Source organism: Solanum stenotomum, chromosome 11, assembly GCF_019186545.1.
Source record: "Solanum stenotomum isolate F172 chromosome 11, ASM1918654v1, whole genome shotgun sequence".
NCBI lineage: Eukaryota > Viridiplantae > Streptophyta > Magnoliopsida > Solanales > Solanaceae > Solanum > Solanum stenotomum.
The window spans coordinates 39,190,951-39,210,282 of NC_064292.1; the positions used below are offsets into that span (position 1 = coordinate 39,190,951).

The 19,332-nt window shown below is 34.4% G+C and overlaps 1 protein-coding gene across 1 annotated transcript; it reads right to left on the reverse strand.

Moving 5' to 3' along the window:
- Positions 1-1,601: 1,601 nt before the first annotated feature.
- On the reverse strand, positions 1,602-15,861 carry LOC125845275 (protein TIC 40, chloroplastic). The gene is made up of 14 exons (XM_049524752.1): positions 15,461-15,861; positions 10,657-10,771; positions 10,438-10,495; positions 10,318-10,335; positions 9,155-9,461; positions 6,200-6,294; positions 6,053-6,122; positions 4,889-4,967; positions 4,566-4,606; positions 4,067-4,112; positions 3,174-3,268; positions 2,527-2,630; positions 2,320-2,367; positions 1,602-2,001 (listed from the first exon to the last, which is right to left on the reverse strand). Exons 1-14 carry the CDS (start codon positions 15,654-15,656, stop codon positions 1,942-1,944), a joined length of 1,332 nt encoding a protein of 443 aa, XP_049380709.1. The 5' UTR covers positions 15,657-15,861; the 3' UTR covers positions 1,602-1,941.
- Between the last annotated feature and the right edge of the window lie 3,471 nt (positions 15,862-19,332).

Consider the following 19,332-nt stretch of genomic DNA (forward strand, 5'->3'; position numbering starts at 1 on the left):
ATATATATATATATATATATATATCGAATGAAATTATGTTATGGAGAAAATAAGAAAATAAGAAAAGAGAAACTAAAAGACAGAAAAAGAAAGGAGCCAAAAATGAAAGAAAAATTTAAAGAACAATAAAATTTTAACAAAACATGAAGAAAATAAGAAAAACATGAGAAAAAGAAAACAAATGTAAGCAAAAGAAGAGTAGAGAATTTAAAAAGAAAACGGAAAAAAGATAATTTTGTACAAAAATTACAATGAGTAGGTAAGGATAATTAGTTTGATTTTTGTGGATATTTATGTATTTTTCTATTATTAGAACATATTGAGTTAATTTTTAGTGATCTCCATAGTTTATCATACGAAGAAAAAGGCTTCAAAAAGCTTTCTTAAAGGAGTTTTTCTCAGAATAGGATGATTATGAACCAACCATATAATTTACATAATGTGCAAAGTATATATAAGCAGTGTATATTTTATACAAAATATACATAAACATATATTATATTATACTTATAATATACATACCTATACGCAACATATACACACTATCATTATATATGTATTGTATACTTCTATCATATTGATGAACTAATTGTACATCGGGTGGTATATTTACATAACTTGTCCTTTCTAAACTATATGAAATATCGCAACTTATTAGTAATTTACCCTTCCCTTTTCAAACTGAAGTACGGTAACAACTCACATGGTCGTTTTATGCCTTAAGACTCTTTTCCCCTTTTCAACCTCCCCAAAGCATCATTGTACCGTTTAATTTGATTCGCGAGGTGATCATAAGTGTTTTGAATTGAAAAAATCTCACTTCTGAAAATTTGAATAAGAAGTTCAATCAAAGTCAATATTTTGGATTAACGAATTAGAATTTGAGTTTTTCTAGTTCAATGATACCCTAGGGGTGATTTATAAGCTAGTCAAATGTTTTGCATGACTTTTGAAGTGAAGTGAAAGATTTCATTTGCGACCATATAATCAGCTGCTAAAGATAACCATATAATCAGCTGCTAAATATAAAGGAAACTGAAGATATGGAACAATCAACGTGTACAATAGAGTTGGAGTCACACTAGGACTAGGCTACTTATATCGATTAGGCTGCTACTTCTTGTACTAGCTGCAGTATTACGGCTAGGATTAGATTATTTCTGCCCCTCCCTTCTTATTTTCTTAGTTTTTACCCACCCCCACACCACCTCACTCTCATCCACCTTTATTCCTCAAACAAGAAAATTTAAATTCTTATTCCTCCGTTCCTTTTAAATAAAAAATCAACTAGAATTCAAAATTTAAAAAAAACAGGAAATTTAACTGAATAACTACTAGCGATAACCTCATAATGGAAGTAATTTTTAAATAAAATTTTATTCCTTCGTTTTTTTTTTTTTTTTTTTTAAATTTCTAATTTTTGGTGTGGAACTGGAAATTTGATCCAACTGACCATAAGATAATTAAATTTATGCTCGATTATGATGATTTGTATATCGACGATATCTTTTATGGCCTGTTAGAGACCCATCAACTCCATAGTGAAGTATTTCATGACAAAGCAAAGAAAATAAACTCAAGATTTTGCAGGAGGTCCCCGATGAGAAAAGCATACCTCAAGATAGAAGAATAGAGCATTTTCGTCAAATCATACAGTTGAATAAGCTTATGTAACTCTAAAACCATAAAGAAACTGGCAAATTTACATCCGAAGTTGGCTTCTAAAGACTACTGATAAGCCAAGGCAAGTATGTTAACATCCACAAAATTTGAGAAGGGCAATGAATTTATATAAAGGAGGCAATGTTTTCATGTGCATCCGTTGCAACAGAGGGTGCAAACTACATCTCAGAGCCCAACAATTCTGACTGATACCTCACTCAAACAGAACAAAAATGACAGCATTGTCACATAATAGCTATTTAAGCAGGAAGGAGAGAATCAAGGTGAACCTGACACCCCGGGGAATAGTTCTGATATTTTGTTGAAGACATCCATCACCTATAAACCCCATATGTATTAGGTATTTATCAAATATATACACACATACATGCAACATAATATGCAGTTCCACAGAATAATCGTAGTAGTAACGAATATGTATACATTGAATTTGTGCTATACTGGGAAAACATAAGATGGAATAAGAATTTCTTTTTTTGAAGTATTGCTCAAAACTGTCAAACTGATGCATTTTACTGCTCTCTAGTATTAATGTAGTGAAGCAAAATGCAACTTAGTCAATAACAAGTACAAACTTCATACTCAAATTCATATCGATATCAAGAAGACATGTTTCAGATGAAATTACGTTCTTACCTCCTTGTCATTTTGATATTTTGCAATACTCAGTGGATTCTGAGAACACTGCAATAAAAATAAAAGTCAGAGTGCATCAACATTTCAAGCAATAATAAATGCATGTTATATATCCTATGATTATTCAAATATATGCTCTTTGGAACTTCAACAAATTCAAGAGGATATAATGGGGGTGGGGGGTGAAAGGGGGCAACAAGTGCATACATCCATGATGGCTGCTTGAACTCTTGGATTTTGGAAAGCCATAGCAACATCTGGATTAGCCATAATCTTTGAAATGACTTCTTCGGGAGTAAGTCCTATTTGATCTACAACCATAAAAACAAATAAGCAAAGAAAAATACAGATCATATCATTCGATATTTTTGGCTATAGCAACTGTTTGTAGCATGAAAGGAGGTCTTCCTGACATGCTATAACAACAAAATTTTCTTCCCCCTTCAATAACATTTACTAGTATTTCCCTAAACATGTGTGCTCATGTTGGGCTGGTTGGTCTACAATACATTGTTTAGCGCATCTTAGCCCATTTAAACTCTGGCCATGGTTGGGCAATGACCCATTCATTGACCCGCCCAAATTTAACCCAAATAGCGCATTCCCCACCCCTAGTTCTGGTATTTTATTGAAGTCATCCATCACCTATTACCATATGTTCAACTATATGTGTTAGTAATGACTTTGTTGATCAGATGGAGATAATGAAAAATATATGTCGATACTCAGTGGAATTCAGCTATTGTTACGACCCTCTTATCCCCCCACCCTCCTCCTCCTGATTAGTGGGCTGCAGACACTGCTATTGTTGCAAATAGATTAGGAAAAGAACAATATAACTACTCTAAACTTACCAAATTGTTGCTTGATTTCAGGGCTGCTAAGATCAAAATTCTTCAAGGAATCCATCATACGGTTGTCCCATTCTGGGTTTCCACCCATGTTATTCCTGGGATGGGGCAAATGATGAAAACCCTGATAAGTTTTTCATAGACACAGAGAAGTATTTAACATGAAATCCTCATCAACCAAAAAATGGCAGATGATTCAACATCTCTGTTTCTTTCCATGTTCTCTTCTTTTCTTTTCTTTTTTCCTTCCTTTCTTTTCAAAATTGAGCAAAGAACGACACCAAAAATGCAGAACTGCAAGCTGCCTAACCAAAGTAGGTAGTCCTACGAATATTTGATTCCAGACAGATAACTGATATCAGTTGATATTAGGTGTGTACTGAAGAATCATTTACAGCTTTGCATTGTTCTAGTCTAAACTAGAAATGCAATCAGATGGACAAGAATCAACTAGATGAGAACTACCAATTAGGGTCCAATGTAAACCAGTGTCATACATACATTGGAATGGAATATATTCACATTCAAGATGAGAATTTTAACCCTATTCAGGCAGCAGAAAAAGTCAGATCTCATTTGCACAAGTTCAAAAGGAACTGGTTACTCCAGTAAATAAATAGTCTGTGGAAGGGTAGAGAATGAAGCAGTTCAGATACAGTAGTCACACGAAGATATGTTTTTCCTAACACTTAAAGCAAGTTATAGGAATGGCATAAAGTTTCTATCCAAACAGCCTTTGCGACAGTGCTTATGGTAAAACTCAGTGGATGGATGTGGTACTGATAAGAATACGATAATCAAACAGAAAGTTTAGAAAAGTAAATGATAATACAAGTAATGCATTTTGGCATGGAATAAAGAAATATGCACTTGAAAGACAATTGAAGCAGACTTACATCATGTCCTGCAACTGTTGACGGTATTGTGGATTTTGCAGCATCCCTGTGATAAAATTAAATGCAAGACCATTTTAGTTTAATCTGATAGAGAAAGAAGATGAAAAGAGCTTTAAAAACTTATAGCAATGAACCATAAAGGTAGTGTAGTAGAGTCACAAGAAACCAGAATGACAAGTATGCCTGATAAGAAGAGGACAGGAATAAACAATTAATGGCATTTAACTCTTGTTCTTGCATCGTCCTACAACATAGCAATTCAGACAAACAGTCAATGATAAAAGAGGAAATGAATTTCTCTAAAACCTGAACCATGAGTTGGCTAAGCACATCTAATGCGAAAAACACTAATAAGAAAAGTTGCACAGCTTAGGCAATGTATACTAGATGTACTTGTCAGCACTTACATCCTTCTAGAGATCCATCAGTAGTTAAAATAAAGAAAAGGAGTACTGGAAAAGTCAGATTTCGTAGAAAAGTTCATCAGATGACAGCTCACATTTAAATGTTGTAGGGTTCCTCATCTCCTCGGGTAGATAGCTGCACAAACACCGAATAAAAAGTTAGGTTCTCATCAAAATAAAGCACAACTAGTTTATACACGCAAAAGATATGTCACATAAGAATAAGATGAAAGGTCTGGTTGTGTTCACAAGAAAAGCAAAATAGATTTAACATAGAAGAGAAATGTCACTTTAGATTAATACTTCGCAAGAAATAAATAAATAAATAGAACGTTTCCTTCTCCATAAACTTTAAAAAAACTAGAATATGCAGTAGCAAACTAGTAGAACATCAAAGAAAAGGTAGATGCTATCTTACGGGTAAACCATCTTCTGCACTGTTGGATCTTCCATCATTTTCTCCAAAGCATCTACTGACATTAGCGGATTAGATTTTCCTGTTCAAGAAAGCAGATCATGCAAAATTACTTGTAGCTGAGAGAAGAGAGAATGAAGGCAATCTATTTTTCCATAAAAAGAAAGCATGAAGGAAAATTAGGCTAAAGTAAAGTTACACACAACATTTTTTACTAATAAACAGACATGACCAATAACGCTGGACTATTTATCACTCAAAACCTCCAACCTGAAAACAAGTTTATGGACACAGAATTCCATGGGATCTGTAAGAAATAAGCCATTCTTCCGTAAAACATGCCCGCTAGAGCACTTAGCATTTTTTAGGATGTAGGAAGTTCTACTCAGGTTCCCACAGGACACAATATTCGGGTCATTACAAAGTCGCAGCTTCTGATCTGGATGTTCATCCTTCTTTTCTGAACTCTCATTTGTCTGTATCTCATGCAATATCTCATACAAAATGGATTATTGACTTTCAAGTTTATACTTTTTACCCACTTCTAAAAGAAACAAGTTTGTACATAGATATGTGTGCATTACAATGATCATGCAGCCTTTAGCCTTTGTTGGACTCAAAAGGATAGCATTGAAAACACAAAAAGTACTAAAAGTTATGTCATTTCTTGGAGTTTTACAACCAGGAGATTCACCAAAATACCACTACGTATCTATATTATGCTACAAACATACTGCAATTGCACAAGAAACTGGCCTTTCTCCTCATTTTTTCCTAAATAGAAAAAGACCCCAGAATGTGTTTTCCCCACCACATTATGGAACATACAACCTCATTTCATTTTGTCAAGGCATGAGTACAGAGTGCCCGGGCATTAAGCACTTCATAGTTTAACCACCTTGGGCATTGTTCACAGCTTACCACATCCTCCAAACCACCCTATAGACTAAAAGAGAGGATCTATGTAGCTATGAAGCATGTCCATCTTTATTATCTATTGCAAGATTCTTAAACTCAAATACAAATAATGATTGACAAAGAAGAAAAGAGAAAAATGACCAATAGAAACACGAGTAAGAAGATGGGAATGTGCATCTAATCCTGATGCTTGAATGATATCCGTAGTACAACAGCTATGCCATAAGGGCCAACCAGCAAGTAATTTACCAGTCGATGAGGTACTGTCAGATGTATTTGGACCAAATCCCAACTGTGAAGCAGCTCCGTTTTGAGTTACCTAATAGAGATTCAAAAAATTATTGAAGTGCAATTGTTAGACGACACAATATTCCCAGATAATAGCTACTCACTGACCTGATCAACAGTTACTGAAGCTGTCTCAGTTGAGTCCTTAAAATTTTCAAAGGCACCCTTCTGGAATGTTTCATCAGGAGAAATGTCAACAAAAGCTGCAAAGAGTTTTATTCACAGATTTAATATCACAAGTTCATAACCAGAAAATCTAAATATTTTATAAGAGTACTGCAAAGTGTATCACTATCGCAAAAAGGTGGTTCTAACTTGGGAAGCATTAGCATTTTTGTAACTATGGTTAGAATAAAAGTGAATTCCTCTGATATCATTAAAACTGATCTGGTTCCTCACTACAACTAAACCCAGGTATCAATTTCTACTGGTCCACAATAGTTCTTAGCATTTAAGAAAGATGTCAAAGGAGGATACAAGTTGCAAATCGGAGTTCCCCACTACAACTAAACCCAGGTATCAATTTCTACTGGTCCACAATAGTTCTTAGCATTTAAGAACGATGTCAAAGGAGGATACAAGTTACAAAATCAGCATTCTTTCCGCAAAGCGTCCTACTATTCTTTTTGGAAGAGATTGTTATTCTGGGATATTAGTGGAGTCTAAATATGGCTCTGGTCAGGGACTGTTGCGGAAGGCATGCCAGTAATCTATTTGATTAGCAAAAGAAAAGAAAAAAACTTTAGATGATTGAGGCACAAATAGATTTTTTTAAATACTTAAAACGTAGAAGAGCCTAAAATCCCCCTCAACTATATGAATTGGTACAAAACTACCCTCCATCTACCTTTCGGCTCTTAAATACCCTTGACGTCAATCTTTTGTCTCAGAAAAACCCTTATTTCTAACAGTCCACACTCATAAGGTGGATGGGAGGGCAATATTGTACCAAATTCCATAGTTTAAGGGTATTTTAGGTCCTCCATATATGAGCTCATATGATTGACCTGATTTTGGGTTTCATAGTAAAATCACCTCCCCCCCCTCTCCACTTCCTCTTTCTTCCATTTTTTTCCTTCTTGGATCTTGTCCATCATTTTAAATTATTTTTTAAAATTTATGACAAAACAAGGGAGAAAAAAAGGATGAAAATAAGGAGGACATTCATATAGAAATAATTAGTTCATATAGAAGAATTTTTTTTCTTTTGTGTACCCAAAATTCAAAATAAAAAAAAATCTTTTCTCCAATTCTCACCCCTACCTTACCATGATAATATTATAAATTAAAAGAATATGAACAAGTAAGTTCATTCCAAGTTTGAATCTCTGATATCTTTATAAGAATAAGAGATTAAAAAAGAATTAAAAGAGGGAATGAGACAATTGTATAATTAATAAAAAATAATAATCTTTTTTTAGATGGACATTCAAATGCGGATTGTAGATGGATCCCAAGTTATTAGTTGAGTTATAACAAATTGGGTATTGGATTTAAAATAGACCAATAGAAAGATATCATGAAATTAGTAATTTTTTTAATATTATTTTCAAGCATATCGGGTCAAAATATGAATTATATGTGGTTTTTATTATTTATTTGAGAAGGGTTTAAATTTGGACCAACCATATTCGGCAACATAATAAATAATGATTTTACTTTAGGGGAGCTATTAAAAATAAGGGAAATATGAGCCAAAGGGTTAATTAATATCAAGGGTATTTTTGAGCCTAAAGGTTGACTTCAGGGGTATTTGGTCCGGGAAGCGAAAGGTGGATGGAGGGTAGTTTTGTACCAATTTGAATGGTTGAAGGGCATTTTAGTCCCTTCTCCGTACTTAAAACGAATTAACCTCAAAGAAATTGAAATGGTACCTTCCTCCTGCTCATTCCTTTTATTTTAGACGGGTTACCCTGCACTTCAATGTAGAGCTTTTCTCCCAAAGACCAACCTTCCCCTCCCCGTTGTCAGCAATGGGTTCTAGTAATACATAAGGAGGTTATATTTCTAGGGCTATGTAGGATCAACCTGGCTACAACTTAGATGGATTACCCTTTTCTTAGTTCAAACTTAGGGTGATACCCTTGCAGAGTGCTAGCATAGCAATAATGTGTGATAGTGACTTCATGCATGAAAGAGATGGCAAGTGGTTTTAGGGTGAGAAAATACTTGGAAAATAAGAAAGAACGGAAAAGATGAATTTCCATTTAAAAGCTCAGAAGTTGACAAAGGATCACATCATGACACTCTAGATTCCTTCAAGAATGCATTGTAGATGGTTGATGTTCTGGTGTTTTTAAAATCAACGGCTAAATTGCTTAATCTTAAAATTTAGCGGCGAACTCACCCATTTAAGATAGTTTAATTGTTTCACTGATATACTCTAAGGGGTCGTTTGGTAGAGTGCATTAGTAAAAAGAATGCATGCTTTAGCTCTGTGTGTTAGTAGTGCCTTATTTGGTATACTTTTTCATGCTATGTATAACTAATGCTTGTATTAGTTACACTTTATTGTGTATTGAAGAGTGCATTACTAATACCATGGATTTCTAGGTACTAGTAATGCATAGAGATTTAATACATGCATTAGCATGGTTAAATACCCAATTACCCCTCAAAATCCCTTTTACATCTTTTCCACCATAATTGTGAAGAATATTTTTGTAAATAATTATCTTTATATAATGCATGGTTTTTTTTTTTGATAACCAAGAAATCCGTCATGGTATTTTTAATACACCAAACCAAACAATGCATAAGAAATAATCTATGCATAACTAATGCAAGTATAACTAAACAAACATTACTAATACACTCTATTTAGCATTATTTTACACACTCTACCAAACGACCCCTAATATCTTTCAGTTTAATAGACCAATCAACGTTAAGGGTGATCAAAGCATGACATTGACAAGGTCTACTCAAGGGTAAATGTTAAGAGGCTTTCGATGAACCTGCCTTCTTGCTAGATTTGCCGTTTTTCTCTATGAAAGGAAAAAAAAAAAAAAACAAACACTAGAACCAGAAATAAATGATATTTAGAGTGCAATCATTATGTACCATTTTTCTTTGGCTCCTTTCCAGCCTCTGTATCATTTTTGACATTCACAGTTGGAGGTTCCTCCACTTTAGTTGCGGATACATCAACAGTCACCGGTTGAGATGCAAATGAAGCTGATGGTGTAGATGAGGTAGATGCAGTAGGTGGTGGAGGTGATGAACTAGCTGGACCTGACACTGGTGGTGGTGGGAATGGAAAAGGAAAAGGTGACCCAGGTCCAGGTGAAAAAGCATTGTTGCTAAATTGACTATTCTGGCCATTCATTTGTCCCATCATTGTTTTTAATGCTTGCTGCATAGCATACTTCTGGAAGCATGGGTAAACAACATGCAGAAATAGTTAAGACACATATGTAGGGCTTTATCGAATTTCTGTAGCTGCATTCAGTGGCCTCCACATAGGAAACAAAGAAATATATCCACGTACAATTAAAAACCAAAACATTTGAAACAAAAAGAATATGAAAGAAGTTTAAAACACGATTTTCCGCCACAGAGAATAAAAAATAAGGCACCTAAAACAAGCAATCTCATTTTATGTTTTCCTGAGCAACTATTGTATCCATAATTCAGACCGACTCATTAGCAGAAATATTTAGGTGTTTAAAAGGAGGATAACCATTGAATTTATCTTTAAACTCACAGAAAACAAGAAGAAAGAAATCAACTAAATTTAACAGCAAGAGTTAGGACTCTAAAAGAACAGACAAGTATAGCAAAATAGTTAAAAAAAATATATAGCTGGCCTCTCAATACCAGATTATGATGACGTAGCATGATTTAAATTAGTCAACATCGAAAGCATATTCTACAGTGAGGCCCTAGTTAATTTCAGAAGTATTCTAGCTTGATGTGCTCATCATCATTAATTTTGTAATTACAGATACCAGCAACTGATGCATGGTCATTCTTGTCTTCCGTATTTGCTTTGTTGGTCCCTTTTTCTTAATATGTGGTCAATCATCTTAATACTACTGCTCATAAAAAACGAGGTATGTCCCATCATGTGCATGTCATATTATCGATAAGTTAAAATTCATATTTTATCAAAAGTCTAAAATTCTCTTAGCTGCCACTCTGATAGTAGCTACTATAAGAAACAGAGTGAGATAAGCATCAAATTCATGCAAATTATAATTACACCTCATTTAAGAAGTACTTGCCTTTAGGTATGAAGCCACCTGCAATATATTTCAGAAAAAAAAAGTAATAAGTAAAGAGTTAGTAAAAAAAAAATGAAACAAGAGTGTAACCAATAAAATTGAAAGAATTCTCCTTCTCACCCATGCGAAAAGTGCTGAAAGCCCAACACCAACTCCAATCCAAAAAAGAGGAGAGCCCCTGTAGACGACAAATAACAATAAATAAGTAAGCAAATCAAGAGATGTTAATTGTTAATGCAGATAGAAACACAATAACAGAAACATGTAAAGTGAGAAACTGATAGGTTAGGTTATATACAAGATGAAACAAATTAAATCGGGGATAATACAAATTATTACACTTGAGATGGTTGCGATGGAGCTGAAAATTGTGGATTTACACCAACTGAAGAAGTCTGTTGGCCACCTGAAGTTGTAGTGCTAGCAAAAGAACCCCTCCCTGATTTTCCCAGCACTGCATAGAAGACGTTTAAGGAAAGGCTCAGCAGCATAATTATTAGCAAGAATATAACAATGGATCACTAAATGATATAATGTATAAGAAATTTGGGACAAGAAAAGTGACTACATCCAGGAAAAAGTGGTTTTACCCTTTAAGATGTAGCAATTTTATGTATAATCTTTTCCTTTCCAACAACACAGGTTTTCTATAATTTGGCAGTCTAGCCAGATATAAAACATACCGAATTTGTAGAAGCAACAACTACAGAGAAATTTTGTCGTTACCCATGTAAACATGATGTGAATGAATTTAAAGAATAAGAACCATCCAATAATTCATTCAGTTGTTTATTCGATCAGGTATAATAATATTGATAATGAAAACACTCTGTATAGAAGTATTCCCAAAAGTAGAGAATCAACAAAAGATATGACTCACTACGAAAGACACCCATTATACTACACAAATAGGAACCATCATAGGTGCACCAAGAGGAAATCAAAAGTAGGAAGTTACCCCTCAGATGTACAAAGTTGTGCCTTTCCTTTCAAATCTCCTATTTCTTTCCCACAATACTATCCACACAAGTACTATTGGAGATACATCCCACGTTTGGCATTTTCTTTTCACTTCTCTAAAGACCCAACTAAATAATGCATCCTTCACAGTACCCAGCATAGTTCATTGTATCCCGAACAATAGAAAAAGCTCCCACAAATGTGATGCTAACCTAAGTTGCTCAGACTCGGGTGCGGGTGTCCTATACGGGTGCAGATCTAGAGGTCAGATCCTCTATGATCAAAATATTAAAAATTGGCGATATAAATCCATATATGGATACAGGTGCGGAGATTTAGCTAAAAATAATTCAAATATCTAAAAATAGAGTTATAAAACTTAAATTATGAGATATTATGTGGAGAACTTGAGAAGAAATATTGATCAAGAGGAGAATCCTGAAAGAAAATAAAAGGAAAGGGAGTGACAATAGAAATCTATAAATACAAGGTATTTCATTTTCTTCAATTTCACCTTAGCTTTTATTTTGATTATAGAAATCATTGAATCTGTCCAGAATTTCTCCCTCGAATTTGGTCAAAGTACCCAAAACTAGTTGACCAGATCGGGTATGGACCCCACACCCACACCCACGTCATGTCGACACGGGTGAGGCACCGAAAGTGAAGAGTATGAGCAACTTAGATGCTAACTAGCATTGTAATAAGAAATGACCCATGTCCTACACAAGAGTTTACACATGAAGCATTAACTAACATAAGTAATCCTCCTCTTTTCATATTTTCGGTTGTCAAATTTGCATCCCTCTAAGCAAACAAACATACCTTTCCAAGCGCTCTAGGGGTCCAAACTGATGAGGGAAATCTAACTTGACTCTAGTTAGCACCTTACAGTAGTAACTTTTCACTGAAAAATAGACTCCTGTTCTCTAACACCCAATTGTCATGGCTCTCTACCAGTAAGTTTGCTTGTAGAGCATTTCAAGTAGACTTTGGAACTCCACTATGTCCCAATCCCAAAATTTCCTTCATAAATTTGAGATCCCAAATAACACACACATCATGTGATCTTAGAACTTGATGTAGTATCATCTCTTTTTAGTACTCCCTCTGTCCCATTGTATGTGAGGTAGTTTGACTCGGCATGGAGTTTAAGAAAGAAAGGAAGACTGTTAAAACTTGTGGTCCAAAATGAATGATAGAAATTTGTGTGGCTGTAAATCATTCATTAAGGATAAAATAGACATTTTATAGTTAAATTGTTACTTAATATAGAAATGTGTCATTCTTTTTGGGACTGACTAAAAAGGAAAGTAAGTCACATTAATTGGGACAGAGGGAGTATAAAATATTCTAGATTTTGGAAAAGTGATCCTTAACATGTTATATTCACACCTCCTGTCCCGCAAAGAAACTACCCTTTCATCCATCCCCACCCGCAAAGAGATGCTTAGCTCTTCCTTTCCCTATATAATGTTCCTGCAAAGAGTGCATAATTAAAAGGATTCGTGATGTTTCTTGTTCTCCAACACCCACCCCCATTGATAGCTAGAGCTCTTGAAGTCTACTCGGGCATGCTTCTTCATTCATCCATGTATATTGATAACACCTCTCCATAGTACATGTTCCTTTATCCTAAATCTCCATGGCAATTTCCTTAGCAAGGCCTTGTTAAAAACGCAAAGATCTTCCTTTCCTCTTTTAACAAATATATATTTTTGCTAAACCAATATAAAATTCTCCAATCTCCAAATCTTTTCTCTACCATTACCCTATAATATATTTTGGGAACAATATCTTATCAAGAAACTTGAGCTGGCAACTGCATCAGGCCGTAAGTAACTTTTTCTTGACATAAGAACATACTACATATTGGGATCATTCTTCAACAAATTAAAACAATCAATTTCCAAATTACACATTTCTAAATGGTATATTAGATTTTTTATATGCTTAACCACTTTGAGCCCTTAACTATAGTTACTAATCAACATAATATGCCCTGCTTGTAATATTTTAGAGAATACTTTTATATTTTAGGCTTTCTCTCCTTTTATTTTTTTCCTTTATCCAAGTGAAGGGCATATGAATACCTAGTTACCTACATAAAGAGCACTAGATGGACTTTTGGCTTTGTTGTTGCATGCCTCCCAAAATATAAGCCCCTATAGGCATGATTTCATTGGGGTATATTACTACCCGTCGGCAACAACACAAAACTCAAGACTGAGTTTACATCAATTGAGAGCAGGATGATGCAGACACAACCGGAAGTGGGAAAATCTTTCATCCTAGAGATTTTTTACTTGTAGCATATTTTTGGTAGTTTTAGATCTACATTTATGCATTGTTTCGTCCCCAGGCCTTTGGTCTAGTAGTGAGAGCATAACTTGTGATGTTTGGGTTAGGCGCACTAATGGGTCCAAACCTTGTAGTAGTCAAAAGCCTGGTATTTAAGTGGAGAAGGGTGGGTGGTCCATTATCCACCAAGTTTCAAACAGTGCACCATTAGCAGGGATCTCTCAGTTATCAAACAAGAAGAAAAAATTTATGTATTGTTCTTCTTAGTAAACTATTTGAGCTTTAAGGCCACTATATTAAGCTTCCATAGCAGTGCGATTTTGAGTATTTAGGTGTGCTGCAGTGAATTTCATGAAATATAGCTAATTCATATATAAGCCAATTATTCAATGATTTCCTTCTTCATTTCCAGTCCTACTTGCCTTATAAATCAGCATGTAACGGTTTTTTATTTTTAGATGGAGCAGGTAACAGTTAAGATCTTATCAATTCTAAAATGAATCCAGAAGCTGGCAACATAGAGATACCTATGTAATCTTTCCAGTAAAATGAATTATATTAGCATACATGTGATCTTTTGATACATTGATATCATTAACCAGTACAGGTTACCATTTACAGAGGCACCCACATTAACCTCATCAATAGATTCCTTGAGATCAGTCACCATGTTGTTGATGTCATCCACAACTCAATAATCAGAAGACATCATCAACTATGAGTACCAAAAGCCTTCATTTGCAAGATACTTGATTTGCATTTGATAATGATTCTAGCTCGGGTAGTAAGTTTTACCATCTACCCATTAACATAGTCAAAAGTTGCAAAAGTTATTTTACTTTTGCAACCTATCAGCCTATACAGTTACCTCACAAACATAGCAACCTTTCTGAATCCTATAACAAAATACTGAACTGACTTAAAATCCATTAGTATCTAGACAAAAAGAATTATCATTAAGTTTATCCATCCCTCTGTTCTTCACATCAAAGTTCACAGCAGGACACTTGTTTTACTAATAGAAAACAATATCGACAAAGTGTCCTACCCAACCAAATGACAAACATATGCACAAGCAAGCAAATCCACACAAGAGACAACTAGCAGAATGTCACAGCCCTCGCACTTTAAACAATTCCACACAGACATCAATTCACTTATTTTAGTATGAACAAATTGGCATTTATGCCTACCAACAAGCAAATAAATCAAGAAACATTTTTAGTACTGAAATTTTCAAATATTTCTCTCAAAAGATAACTTCTGTTAATAATGAATTTCTTGTTTGAGATGCAGCCAAGCTTTAGACAAATATAAAATGGCTCCTAGTCCTATAGAAACAGCAAAATTAACATGATCAAAACTCAGCCTAATGCACCCCCTAACAAGTAAATATATCTAGAAACAACTCTAAGAACTACAATGCAAATGAACAAATCTACTCTTTCAGTGATGAACCAGATAAACACAATACACATACAAAGAGGAGACCAAGGGATAGATTTATTAATAAGAATAAGGAGCACTTCACAGAACCAACAAAATTTGAAACAACTCTAGTAACCATAATTCAGAAATTTCTCTTAAAAGATTGCTCCTCACAGTGATTAATTTCTACCATAATATGCAATCAAGTTTCAGAGTAACACAACATTCATTAAAAGATTCAATTTTTACATGAAGAGAAAGAAAAACTGCACTTTCCAACTACTAAATAAACAAAAAAAATAACACACAACACCACAATTTCGAAAATTATCTTTCAGGACAGCTAATTATGGGTAATGAACATCTACTTTAAGATGAACTGAAGCTTCAAATAAAACACAGAATACATTTAAGACAAAAAGAATTGAGAAGTAGATAAAAGAGTTGAAAGTACCAATCTTTTTAGTGAGCCTTGGACTCTGAAAACAAGATACCACCTCAAAACAAGTTGTGGGTCTGACAATTCTTCCATTCTTGAAGGGTCTTTTGGGTAGATGAGGAAGGCCAAACAATGGTTTGTTTGAAATTACTGGGTTTGAAGAGAGACCCAATACCATTTTAGGTGAAGAAACTATACATATGTTCTCCATCACCTTGAAAAATACTCAACTTTTTTTTGCTGATAATTACTGAAGAAGAAGATCAGAAGTGCAAAAGGGTATCTCCTTTTTCGCTTATTTTTCCAAAGAAGAGAGGTGAAGTGTGATATCGGCTGGAGAAGAGTGTTATGAATTGAAAATGGAGCGGGTTATATGGATAGGTTTTGCAGCAGCTTTCTGCCCCACCATAAAGGTTTAAGCTTGAGTCAAGGATTTGGTAAAATGTCCATCTAATATGGGTAAACTTATATTTTATTTTTTAATTATTTCATAAAATTATACATTAAATATATTATTGTTATGATGTATTAATTTGTTGGTGTTTCTAAAAGTAATTCAATATCTATTTCATTATATTTTTATTACACGTGTAATTGAAACTAGTTCAATATTTATAAAGATCAGTTCTAAAAGGTTATATATTATATAAAAGTACATTTTTTTTGTTTTCCACTCAATGTTTGGTATTTCACATTGAAGCTCGATTATTCTGAACTTGTGTCACATTTCATTTGGGGAGAAGCACTTCGTATCAAGCATTTTTCTTAGCCGGAACTAGAACTCGAAAGCTCTGATTAAGAGAGGAGTAGCCTCGTCTACTGCATCAGATCCTTTAGTGATATACAAAAGTATATAAAAAGTGAATAAAAATAATTTTCTTTTAGATTTTCTTCTTTATTTACAAAAAAAATAATAAAAGGTTTTCTATATATTAGAAAAGCCATGCACTTAAAATTCATTTTACGGACATTATAGTCATTTTAGCTCTTAGTATGGGTGTACTAACGTGTCAAACACTTGTTTGCATTTGCTAAGTTGAACCATTATGTGACCTCCATTGGTGTCTTTCTCTTGATTTTGCCTATTACATCCTTCTGCTCTCTTTTTAATAACATCGCTTTGCAATGAGTCGTATGATCATTTTATTTTTTTGAATTCATTTCAATTTGAATATTTTGTTAGCTTTATGTAGTTTATAACTTGGGAGAATGGGTGGCGTTGTGATCAGATGAGGATTGGTTGAGATTTTCAATTTTGAAAGTTTAAAATTTGAAAAGTTTGACCAAAATTAAGATATCGAGTTGATGAGGTCGGTCCTAGTTCTAACGATCTTGTTAAGTATAGAAGATCATTTTTAGCTTGATTGGATGGTTTGAATGATCACAGGGTGTTTGAGAGAGAGTTGAGCCTTTGGTTAAATTTTTGGAGTTTTAAAAAAGTGAAGTTTGACCATAGTCAAGACGGTCTTGTTTTTTTTAAAATCAATAATTGGGCATAGCCCATTTATTACCAAACAAACATTTTTGACCCAGGCCCAATAGTGACCAGGGTTTATCAACAAACAACAAAACACAGAAAAGCTAAACAAGGAAACTAATTGAGTTCAAATGGTCCAAGTACACCTCATTTTCAGGAAAACTTCATCAATATTCCTTCGAAACGCCTCAAATTCTTCAATTTATGTTGAACCAGTATTGTTGAGCTTAAGTGAATTCCACATAGACACATAATGTCTCACAAGTATCATGGATTCGACCTCATTAAAGACTTCTTCGGCTCAAAATGGGTTCAAACAATAGTTCTACGAACTTATAGCCATGAACCATCAACACTTTATCAAGAATCAGCTGAGGTGATAAATACCCCATGAATCTTTCCCTCTACACAGAATGGCTTCTGATCAAGAATCAGCTGAGGTGATAAAAACCCCATGAATCTTTCCCTCTACACAGAATGGCTTCTGAAGAATTGATATCATTGTGAAGAGATCCATCTCCAAAAGGTATTTTTGACTCAACTGGCCCCTAACTGCTAAAGTTTTTTTATATGAGTAACCATTGATCAACATGTGAATCCTTTGTCTTTGTTACAGAAGCTCCTATTATTGCGTCTGATTCTCCGAATCCTTTCTTGTTGACTTGTCGCAGTAATTCTTAATTGCCTGGTTGTGTATTGAATCCATTGTTTTGCATCTTCTGAATTCGTATATTTGGGATTTTTCTTTATTGGGTCACTAATATTTTTCTTGCTTGTTGTGGTAGTCATGACGATCTTGTATTGGTGATTTGGTGTCTCTAACATATTTGGAACATGTTTTATGATCGATTCGTACTATTGCTTTGCATTCAGAAGGTCTCGGATGAGTTTTTGGTACTTTCTTGAAGATTGGAATTTTGACATGTGAGTTCCAATAATGGTACCATCTAAATCAAATGAGCTTCAAATGGTCTTTTGATTGAACCATTAGATATGTATTGTAATTGTTGACATCCAATTTTGACCCTCCATGATTTAATTAATTTTTGGAGTTTCTTCAATTCTAAATAATTGTTTTACAAAAATTAAAATATTTTCAAAAGCAGTTGCAACGAAAAATTGTCATTGTCAACAAATAAATAAATAAATTTCTATATCGCTTATATAGATTTATATAAGTTTTACTTTAAATAAATATTTGAAAATATCTGACCAAATTAGTTTCTAAATTAAGTATGCATTTTATTTCTTCAAAATCAATTAAGTTACATAATTAGTCTCTTTATTTAAAAATAATTATTTTATGTTGTTAAAATTAATAAGCTCGATAATTAGTCAAAAATATAATTTGTTTCATTTTCAATTTATCAAAATCAATTTTTTTAGGCGAAAGAACATGGTCCTCCTTGGCCTTACCTTGCAAAGCCTTATCACGAATCTTACAAATGCAGACCTTGCGTCTATAATAACTAGCAATCCACCCCTCTCAAATATCTCAAGTCGCATATAACTGTTAACCAAAGCCTACACTTTCCTAGCCAATAGATGTTTGGTAATTGGTAAGCAATCCAAGCTACCAATGCTCCAAGCTAATCTAGCTGGTAAGGCTACCACATTAGCCTTACCTAGATAATAAAAAATGGTTACATCATAATCCTTTAACAACTCCATCCACTTACATCGCCTCAAATTCAACTTTTTTTGTGTGAAAATATGTTATAGAGTATGGTGGTTAGTAAACACTTTTCAGCGAACTCCGTACAAATAATGCCTCTATATCTTATGTGCGAAAACTATAGTAGTAAACTCCAAATCATAACAACAACAACAACAACAACAACATACCCAGTGAAATCCCACTAAGTGGGGTCTGGGGAGGGTAGAGTGTACGCAGACCTTACCACTACCTCGTGGAGGTAGAGAGGCTGTTTCCGGAGGACCCTCAGCTCAAGTACAACAACCCAAGAAAAATAAGAGGAAACATTATATATGACATAGTATCCAATAAGAGAAAAGTGCATAGTCAACAACGGAGACAATAACATCAAGAAAATAAAGTGAGAGGTGAAACTTAGTAAACGACACAAGACTATATGATCACAGACAAGAACTACAAGATCAAGGCTAGGACTACTACAAACTTTACCAACCAAAACCCTCGCACGGGAAGACAACGCGCTAGCCCTACTAACCTTCAACCTTAATATGCGACCTCCACTCCTTCCTATCTAGAGTCATGTCCTCGGTAATGCGAAGCTGAGCTAAGTCCTGTCTAATCACCTCTCCCCAATACTTCTTAGGCCTACCTCTAACCCTCCGCGTACCCTCTACAACCAGCCCCTCGCACCTCCTCACTGGGGCGTCTGTGCACCGTCTCTTCATATGCCCAAACCATCTCAGTCTCACTTCC

Bases quoted from the DNA above. Each gene is read 5' to 3' on its own strand.
- LOC125845275 (XM_049524752.1), bottom strand. From the start codon at position 15,656: ATGGAGAACATATGTATAGTTTCTTCACCTAAAATGGTATTGGGTCTC. The intron at 10,772-15,460 runs GTACTTTCAACT...TCTTCTATGCAG, and splicing joins AAGGCTCACTAAAAAGATTG to TGCTGGGAAAATCAGGGAGG. The intron at 6,123-6,199 runs GTCAGTGAGTAG...AATCTCTATTAG, and splicing joins CTTCAGTAACTGTTGATCAG to GTAACTCAAAACGGAGCTGC.